The 10,801-nt window shown below is 42.2% G+C and overlaps 1 protein-coding gene across 1 annotated transcript in view; it reads right to left on the bottom strand.

The window, feature by feature from the left end:
• The window catches only part of LOC103516196 (locomotion-related protein Hikaru genki-like), a gene marked incomplete at its 3' end in the record, with an annotated part of 29,276 nt that overhangs the window by 11,101 nt on the left and 7,374 nt on the right, over positions 1 to 10,801 (bottom strand). Inside the window, exon 3 of the mRNA XM_026828658.1 lies at positions 5,857 to 5,991. Coding sequence (XP_026684459.1) covers positions 5,857 to 5,991 — 135 coding nt within the window. The remainder of the gene's footprint in view (positions 1 to 5,856; positions 5,992 to 10,801) is intronic.

The raw sequence follows: 10,801 nt of genomic DNA, 5'->3' as shown, positions 1-10,801 counted from the left end.
TTCGCGGATTTCGCGATTATGTTCGCGGATTTCGCGATTATGGTCGCGGATTTCGCGATTATGTTCGCGGATTTCGCGCATTTACGGTTTCTACTTTCCTCATTTAATTCAGTGAGCATACGCACTAAGCAATCTTCATGACATGACGTAGCTACGTAAGCAATTTAAGCATGTTTTTTTTCCGAATTATGGCATGTGAAGGGCTCACGCAAAAAATATGGATGCGAAAAAGAAGGAGAAGGAGCAAGATCAATTATTGGAAAGATGGAAAGCTATTCACTGCTTTTAACAGTAGAAAATTACGTAATCCTAGGAGTGGGACTAGAAACCCGACTGTTAAGTTTTTCCTATAAAGTCGCCCGAAAAATGAGGACAAAACGTCACGGGGTTTCAATCAAAAGAATTTTCTACCCCCTTTGTCTTCTGTACCCCGAAATTCATTTTGTTTCGTCAGGAAAAAAGAAAATGGGTACCGAACAACACGCAATTTTCTAATCAAGGAAAAAATAGAAGATTTATGAACGTTTCCCAATATATCTCTTTAACCTCCCACACCCGAAGTTCTTTACTCTCTGCTCTATCGTGCTTTTCAGGATAACGTTTTGGTACAGGAAAAACAACCCTTTTTGTCCGCCAAACAAGCGAAAAATACTGACCATGACGTATTCCTTACGGGACCACTACCTTGACCAATACCCTGTATTTGACTTGGACCATCGGATTAGCTAGCAGCTTTTCCATCGATCGAGTGTCGTTTCCTGGCCAAGCGTACTTTTCACTGTGATGGATATAAACAAGTGAAATAAAACTAATGCGATTCTATTTCCCCTCCCTCTCCAACTATCTTCCCCTTCCTTTCTGACTTCCTTTCCCCTTCTTCCTCTTTTATTCTCTTTGTCTATTTCTCTCTCATCCTTCCTCTTAGAGTCCTTTTGCCTCCCCCTCCCACATTCCCTTCCCTTCTTCCTCTCTCTTTCCTTTCTTTTAGTTTCTTTGTCTATTTCGTTCTCTCATTCTTCCTCTTCCAGTTCTTTTGTCTTCTCCTTTCTCTCCCTGACTCTCCCTTCTTGAAGTCCTTTGGTCTTCCTCTTTTGGTCTCTTTGTCTATTTTTCTCTCATTCTCCCGCTTTCAGTGTTCTTGTCTCCTTCTCTCACGGTCCATTCCTTCCTCTTTCCTCTCTATTCCCCTTCCTTTTTCTCCCTCTCTCAGTTAGTTAGGTTTCCTTCTCTCTCTCTCTCTCCTGCATATCCCCTTCCGTATTTCCTCACAATTTCCCCTATCTCTCCCCTCTTTCAGCCTCTGTCTCTCCCTCTTTTAACTCTCTTTCCCTATCTCACTCCCACACCTTCTCTTTCTCCTCGTTTCGCAAAACTATTTCTATTTCGATTACAGTTTCAACTTTTTCCTTCCTTCCTCTCCCTCCCATTTGTTTCTGGACACCTGAACACTGTCCTCAAACTTTCCCACCCCTGTATTGGCTAGGACAGGCCCGTATCTAGGATTTCAGAGGAGGGGGCCCGAGCATCTGAACAGCCGCTTATAAACAGGGGGCAACCTCCTACTGTGTTATCCCTTGTCACTCTGTGTTCCTAGGCCCCTACCAGGCCCTTATTTCAGCAAGGGGGTAGAGTGACTTATTTAGGGCGGATATTCCAAATTTTAAGCCAATATTTTTAGGATTTTACTACATTTATTGGGGGAAAAATGGTCCAAGGATAGGGGGCCATTCCTGTGCCCCCTGAATTCGACCCTGGGCTAGGGCACCCATATCCCACTGTGTTCCCACCAGAATATAACTTCACTGATAAATCCACATCTCCTGCATGCATAATCGTCTCCTGCATGGATAATCGTTTAACCGTTCTCTATTTTGTTTTTATATTTAGTTGAATTCGTGCCATTAAACTTGCAGTTTTTTTCCTGCCGAGTTTATAATTCAGACCAGGCGAATACAATAGTCCGTCCCTTATACCTTTTTATTGCTATTGTAATAATAAAGGAAGGACGGACTAAAAAGGTATAAGGGACGGACTATTGTATTCGCTTCGGTGTCTGTCTGTCAGTCTGTCTGTCTGTCTGTCTGTCTGTTCCCATAGAAGGACTTATCCAAACCTGGTCGACCTATATATCAAATTAAAGGTCTTTTTATCAGGAACACGAAAATGGTGGTGCAAATTTTGTCCAGAGAACCATAAAGCCAAAAATCCAAAAAAACTGGTTTTTGGGGGATTTTTTTCACATTTTCTCACACAAATGAGGTCTGATCTTGAAATTTGTCGCAATGACCTATGAACTCAAAGCGAGAAAGTTTTAGATAATACTTCAGTCGTTATTTTAAGACCGGTTTTAGCGTTTTCTAGGTTAAGCAACGCCGATGAAGGCCAATAAATGGATGGGTGACTTAAACATTTTATTGGGAATAAAGGGAGAACGGGCTCTAGTCTTGATTTTAAATCATTACGTGAAAGTAAAATCAAAAAATCAAATCAAGAATGATAATAAACTGAATATTAAACAAATTAGGTAGGTACATAGGTACTGATTTTATCTAATCACGATCGAATAAACTACGGGCTAAAAAATTCCCGGAGGGACGGGCCCAGCTTGTTCGTCTTCTTCTCCTTCTTCTTCACCTTCTTTTTATTTCTACTCTTCTGGAGTCTTCTCCTATTTTTCCACTTCCTGTCCTTTCTTTAGTTCTTCTTTTCCTTTCGTGTACCGGTCAAAGGTGTAATACCCAGGCTGGTGTGAACGCTCTCTGTTTTGTCGTCATTTCGGGCGACACATTTTTCACCCGGGGGACAAGAGACCGCGGGACAAAAAGCAGTGACTTCCCCTCTCGTCAAATATCCCTCCGTTCCCGAAAAATATCCCTCTTTTTTCCCTTTTCATTCTCTTTTCTCCCCCTAACTCTCTTTCTCCTCCCTCTACCTCCCTTTCAGTAGGGGGAGGGGTAAAACATTGAACATCACGTGCGGCCATTACCGACAGGAGGGGAAGGAAAGAAAGGACAGGAAGAGGGAGGGAGAAAGAATTGACAAAAAGAGGGAATGGTGTTAAGGGGAGGGGGAGAGTGGGAGAAAGGAAGAGAAAAGACAAAATGACAAAGTGAAAAGGGGAAGAGAGGAGAAGAGGCAAGTGAGGGAAGAGGGAGAGATGAGAGAAAGGAGGGAGAGAGAGAAAGAGAGAGAGAGAAGGACGGAATAGAGGAGAAGGAAGAGAGCGGACCAAAGAGGGAGAGAGAGAACGAGAAGACAAAATGACAAAGTGAGGAAGAGAGGAGAAGAGGCAAGTGAGGGGAGAGAAAGAGTGGAACAAAAGAGAAAGAGTGTGTTGAAACCGGAGAAACAAGGAGAAGAACTTTCGCCCTCCGTATAACGTGTAACATGGACCGCCGCTATCGCCCACCTTGGAACAAAAGAGAAAGAGTGTGTTGAAACCGGAGAAACAAGGAGAAGAACTTTCGCCCTCCGAGTAACATGTACCGAAGGGAACGCGTTAGATCGTGGAAAGCTCGCACCTTTCATATGTGTTTAAGATTAAGAGTAACTTACTTGGTGAAAATTAGAATATAAACTGAACTCGATCTTTGATAATCACTGGCCACCATTCTACACATCTCTCTTCTCATAACACAAACAAAATTCAATCATATCCATGGCGAATAGGAGGCTTTACAACTCTTCCTGATGATGTTCTTATGAATGGAGATACATTACCTATCACCTATGTCCCTATGTATATAACTACTTATCAGATAAGTAAAGGAAGCCAGCTGTGACAGCACGTAAAATGCACCAGTTCTCAATGGATCAGCGTGGTTGGTATCCATATGGGTGTCCATCTGGACAATGGCGTTCTGCTGGCGTTCCCCGACCGGCCCCAGTCAGGGTGAGGTTATGTGAGGAGGCGGGTAGTCACCGAAAGGAGTGTGAAACCCACGTCACCAAAAACCTTAGTAGCTATACGCAGTGCCATTAAACCATCCGTGTGCTCTCTCTCTCTCTCTCTCTCTCTCTCTCTCTCTCTCTCTCTCTCTCTCTCTCTCTCTCTCTCTCTCTCTCTCCATATAGTATCTGTTTCATTATCATTATTCCTATTCCAGGAATAGATCGGCAATACCCTGAGGCTTTATGGTGTTATTTACGTTCAATGAATTAGTTTGATATACCTTCGTAGGTTTAACGTCACTATACCTACCTACATATAAAGTCAGCAGCGCGTGATTCCCCAGATGGTCACCCATCCGTATACCTACTAACCACGCTCGACGTTGCTCAACTTCAGTGTTCTGGTGCAGTGAAAGTGCTACTGGCGCGATGGCAGTGGTTAATTAAAAATTAATATACAAGGTACTAATAATAATTATATTAAAATCATATAGTAACCTACCTCTTTATTACGTAGGTATGGCTCCATTGGCTCCTGTTAAGGTATGTGTGGGATTGTAGGTACACATACCTACATATTTTCAGCATTTCAGAGAGCTGTGAGACTGCTGTAGGTAGTCATCGACCACCGTAAGCGTTTGCTTGTTCAACGCCCATTTTACACCTACCGCCTATTTTACACCTATCTATCAAAATTTTCCAATTATACCTACTTACATACATATCTATACCTCCCAGCATTATTCTCCGATATTAAAATATTCACTCTCTCTCTCTCATTTTCTCATTTCCTGGAAAAGCCTCGTCTCCCCTTTACTGTTAAGGTATGTGTGGGATTGTAGGTACACATACCTACATATTTTCAGCATTTCAGAGAGCTGTGAGACTGCTGTAGGTAGTCATCAACCACCGTAAGCGTTTGCTTGTTCAACGCCCATTTTACACCTATCGCCTATTTTACACCTATCTGTCATTATTTTCCATTTATACCTACCTACATACCTACATATCTATATCTCCCTACATTATTTTCCGATATTAAAATATTGACTCTCTCTCTCATTTTCTCATTTCCTGGAAAAGCCTCGTCTCCCCTTTCCCCCTTCCTCCTATCCCTCTCTCTCTCTATTTCCCTTTTGATCTATCTTCTGTCTTTCTCACACCCCTCTCTTTTCGCTCTCTCTCTCTCTCTTGGTTTTCTCTTCTCTCTCTTTCCTTTTTCCTCACTCTTTTTTTGTTCCTTTCTCTCTAGCTCTCTTCATCTCCTTCCCTTGGATTCTCCATTTCCTCTTGCTCATCCCTCGCTCTCTGGCTCCTCCATGTCTCTCTCTCTCTCTTTCACTCTCTCTCTCCCTATACCTACGTAGGTTTAACGTCACTATACCTACCTACATATAAAGTCAGCAGCGCGTGATTCCCCAGATGGTCACCCATCCGTATACTAACCACGCTCGACGTTACTCAACTTCAGTGTTCTGGTGCAGTGAAGGTGCTACTGGCGTACTGGCGCGATGGCGGTGGTTAATTAAAAATTAATATACAAGGTACTAATAATAATAATAATTAATTATTAAAATCATATAGTAACCTACCTCTTTATTATCCCTTTTTTAAAAATCAAAGAAATTTTTTTTTTTTTTTTTTTTTTTTTTTTTTTTTTTTTTAGTGTGGACGTGTTTCAGGTTATGTCGATCAACGGTAGTGTAGACCTGTAGACTGTAACTTTTCAACTTGCAAACCGCATCCACTCAGCCACAGATATTGGCTTTACTGACTTGATATTTTCTCCGATGTGGTGTAAAGCTGTGTCCACTGGTCCACACATAGTCAACGCCGTCGATCGACGAGGTGAAGAGGTGAATCTATGTTATCGAGGCAGAGTACGGTTTCAGTCGACGACGCAACGTCTATCGACGGCGTCGACTATGTCTAGACATAGCTTAATATTGGAGTCGATAAACTTACCTTTGATATTGACATTGACAGAGTTGCTCAGCCCTCGTGGCGTGGTACAGGTGAAAGTGCCAGAATCCAGAAGCTTCACGTAGTAGATGGACAGACGGTATTTCCATTCACGCTCCTCTGCCGCTATCGCCCACCCTGGAACAAAGAAAGGAAGAGTGTTAAAACCTGGAGGAATAAGGAGAAGAACTTTCGCCCTCCGTATAACATGTAACATGGACCGCCGCTATCGCCCACCTTGGAACAAAAGAGAAAGAGTGTGTTGAAACCGGAGAAACAAGGAGAAGAACTTTCGCCCTCCGTATAACGTGTAACATGGACCGCCGCTATCGCCCACCCTGGAACAAAAGAGAAAGAGTGTGTTGAAACCGGAGAAACAAGGAGAAGAACTTTCGCCCTCCGAGTAACATGTACCGAAGGGAACGCGTTAGATCGTGGAAAGCTCGCACCTTTCATATGTGTTTAAGATTAAGAGTAACTTACTTGGTGAAAATTAGAATATAAACTGAACTCGATCTTTGATAATCACTGGCCACCATTCTACACATCTCTCTTCTCATAACACAAACAAAATTCAATCATATCCATGGCGAATAGGAGGCTTTACAACTCTTCCTGATGATGTTCTTATGAATGGAGATACATTACCTATCACCTATGTCCCTATGTATATAACTACTTATCAGATAAGTAAAGGAAGCCAGCTGTGACAGCACGTAAAATGCACCAGTTCTCAATGGATCAGCGTGGTTGGTATCCATATGGGTGTCCATCTGGACAATGGCGTTCTGCTGGCGTTCCCCGACCGGCCCCAGTCAGGGTGAGGTTATGTGAGGAGGCGGGTAGTCACCGAAAGGAGTGTGAAACCCACGTCACCAAAAACCTTAGTAGCTATACGCAGTGCCATTAAACCATCCGTGTGAAATCAAACTTTTTCACTCAAAGTCTCACATTCAATACCCGCGGGTTTCAATTCAATAATTTTATTTTATTTCGTTTCAATACCCAGATTTTTATTCAATACCCAAGTTTTTAAGTTATTATTCACACTCACGATTCATCAGATAACACCGAGTCCCTTCTCACACTTGCCTGATTTCCAAAAAAAATTCCCGACATGATTGATTTCCCTTGAATGCCGTGAGCAATGAACAGTATGAAACGCCCCCCCCCATGGGGTGGGAAGGCCAACAGTATGAAGCACCCCCCTCCCCCCTGGGTGGGAGGGCTACGCCATTACCTATATTGAAATCCACCCAAAACCACTCGGAACAGATAAGAATATCTCCTTCACAACATCACACAACGTCATGAAAAGTCGAGAAATGATGGAGAAGAAGTGGATGAAGAAAAGAAGTAAGAAGGAGAAGAGAAATAGGAGAAGAACGGAGGAGGAGAAGGCAGGGGGGACGACAGAAGCGGCGGGGGGGGGGGGGGGGGGGGCTGAGTACGACCCTGCTTCTTCAATGAAACATCCTGTACTTTTTTTTTTTTCTTCGAAAATCCATTATGCATCATTTTAAAATCACTGTCAGCTCTGTATAGAAATTGCCTGCGCTATATACATACTATTACATACTACCCACACCTGGTGTGAACAACATACCCACCTATCTACGTATGTATATTATACCTGGTTACAAGGCCGTATTTAGGGGGACCTGCTCTCCCCCACCTCGGACGTCATTTTTCCTGTTTTATACTATGGGGTGTACTCCGAAACTTTGGAGCAAATCCTGGATTCGGCCCTGCGTAGGTAAATAATAGGTATGGGTATCATGGTAAAATTATACAAAATCTGTACATAGACATAGGTAGGTAGGTAGTAGGGACCTATGTCCTTTAGAAATAGAGGTGGGACACCCTTTTGTCATTGATTATTATTTATTTATGCATGGTGTCGATCAAAATGGCAGTTGGTTGGTCTTTGATTGCCTGAAACTAGATAGGGCTAACGTTTGAAAAAGAAAAGAAGAAAGAAGGAGGAGGAGGAGGAGGAGGAGGAGGACAAGAAGAAGAAGAAGAAGAAGAAGAAGAAGAAGAAGAAGAAGGAGAAGAAAGTGGAGAAGAAGAAGGAGGAGGAGACGAGGTAAATATTTACACAGGTATGATATTGTAATTTTGACATCTCCACCAATAATACCTACTTATGAACAGTAGGTATAACACAAGTACAAGAAGGAAATGACGATGAAGAAGAAGAAGAAGAAGAAGAAGAAGAAGATCTGTGAGTCCTGGCACAAGAGTGGTAGGTAACCAATCTGTTTAAAAGGCACAAGACGGTAATCTAAAACTATGTCCGCACCAGCTAACACGAGAATAAAGCCAACTTTCAGCTAGGCCGAGAGTCGAACCCAGGCACCCCCTTTTTTTGTAACGTGACGGTGTTAAAACATTATGAGCGAAACATATTATGCAGATTGATTTATGTATAGGAATATACGGGGTGGTGCTGTTGATATTTACCCTGTGACCTGTGACACTCTGAATACTGGGTGGGTCATGCTCTTGATACACTTGAATCCGAAATAAATTAAAATATCAAAATGAGTTTAATAGCAAATACCTAAAATACCTACTAATAAGTATAGTGACCCAAAATACACAACCCAAAGTTATGACTACCTCATACTCTCATAGTAGTGTAGGAAAAATGAACCTCGAGGGGGCGGGGGAGGGGTGAGTACGACCCTGCTTCTTCAATGAAACATCCTGTACATTTTTTTTTTCCCCTCGAAAATCCATTATGCATCATTTTAAAATCACTGTCAGTTCTGTATAGAAATTGCCTGCGCCTGCGCTATATCCCTACTACCCAGCTATACCCACACCTGGTGTGAACATACCCACCTATCTACGTATGTATATTATACCTAGTTACAAGGCTGTATTTAGGAGGACCTGCTCTCCCCCACCTCGGACGTCATTTTTCCTCTTTTATACTATGGGGTGTACTCCGAAACTTTGGAACAAATCCTGGATACGGCCCTGCGTAGGTAAATAATAGGTATGGGTATCATGGTAAAATTATACAAAATCTGTACATAGGTAGGTAGGTAGGTAGTAGGACCTATGTCCTTTAGAAAATAATAGAGGTGGGACACCCTTTTGTCATTGATTATTATTTATTTATGCATGGTGTCGATCAAAATGGCAGTTGGTAGGTCTTTGATTGCCTGAAACTAGATAGGGTTAACGTTTGAAAAAGAAAAGAAGAAAGAAGAAGGAGGAGGAGGAGAACAAGAAGAAGAAGAGGAAGGAGAAGAAAGTGGAGGAGAAGAAGAAGGAGGAGGAGACGAGGTAAATATTTACACAGGTACGATATTGTAATTTTGGCATCTCCACCAATAATACTTATGAACAGTACAACACAAGTACAAGAAGGAAAGGAAGAAGGAGAAGAAGAAGAAGAAGAAGAATAAAAAGAAGAAGAAGAACTGTGAGTCCTGGCACAAGAGTGGTAGGTAACCAATCTGTTTAAAAGGCACAAGACGGTCATCTGAAACTATGTCCGCACCAGCTAACACGAGAATAAAGCCAACTTTCAGCTAGGCCGAGAGTCGAACCCAGGCCCCCCGTGTAGGAAGCAACCACTAACCACGCTCTATCTGAAGATGTGGGTCTCCCAAACTTCATCATCTTCTAAAATCCTAAAGGAAATTTGTTTCTCTTTGCTTGATGTGAAAGTAGGAAATTGTATCAACCAATCAGTGCGATAGAAAGTAAAGGGACAAACAAACCCATTGGCGGCTCATGATGGTCCCATTTTACGAGTACCAGCAAGGGTCCCATTTTATGACTACCAGGAAAGGACCCATTTTTTAAGTTTCTAAGTTCTACAGTTTACTGAACCATGTACTCATGTAGGTAGGTACATTACTTACATAAATGATCAAATAGGTATCGTCCCGATGATCAAAACAGGTTCGACTTTCAGGACACAGAACTTGAGGACAGTCTCTCTTTAGGACCTTTAGATAATTGGTATCTACAACTTGTGCAAGTACTTGAATACGGTTGATATTACCTACCTATGTATTAAAGTGTAATATTACTTGAATACCAAAGGTTGATACATATTCTAAAAGTCCTTAAACACCTAATAAGAAATTTCTTGGAACTTAAAGAAGAACCATCGCTCGGTGCAGAACTCCCCTATACCATCTGGAAGACCCTGATTCTCGTACACCCAAGATGACAAGTGTGAGTGTGGTGCAACACAGGATGAACAACATCTTCTCAACTGTGAACAATTAGAGACTACCTGCACACACGATGACCTAAAGGAAGCCAACCAGAGAGCTGTTCAAGTTGCAAACTTCTGGAAGTTCAAGATTTAAAGGTGATTCCGGAAACGGAAAGTAAGTGAGAAATTTCCTTGTGCATGAGCCTTCCCATTTGTTTCTGGACACCTGAACACTGTCCTCAAACTTTCCCACCCCTGTATTGGCTAGGACAGGCCCGTATCTAGGATTTCAGACGGGGGGCACCCTCCTACTATGTTATCCCTTGTCACTCTGTGTTCCTAGGCCCCTACCAGGCCCCTATTTCAGCGAGGGGGTTCAAAGAGTGACTTATTTAGGGCGGATACTCCAAATTTTAAGCCAATATTTTTAGTATTTTACCACATTAAATTTATTAGGGAAAAAATGGCCCAAGGAAAAAATGGCCATTCCTGTGCTCCCTAAATACGGCCCTGGGCTAAGGCACCCATATCCCACTGTGTTCCCACCAGAATATAACTTCACTGATAAATCCACATCTCCTGCATGCATAATCGTCTCCTGCATGGATAATCGTTTAACCGTTCTCTATTTTGTTTTTATATTTAGTTGAATTCGTGCCATTAAACTTGCAGCTTTTTTCCTGCCGAGTTTATAATTCAGACCTCTAGTAATATGCGGAAACATTTTTTTTTTTTTTTTTTTAATTAAAAACCCTCCCTTTT

Source organism: Diaphorina citri, unplaced genomic scaffold (genome assembly GCF_000475195.1).
Source record: "Diaphorina citri unplaced genomic scaffold, Diaci psyllid genome assembly version 1.1 scaffold1505, whole genome shotgun sequence".
In the NCBI taxonomy this organism is placed as follows: domain Eukaryota; kingdom Metazoa; phylum Arthropoda; class Insecta; order Hemiptera; family Psyllidae; genus Diaphorina; species Diaphorina citri.
Note: the sequence above shows the minus strand (reverse complement) of the source record. Positions and strands in the feature narration are given on the sequence as shown.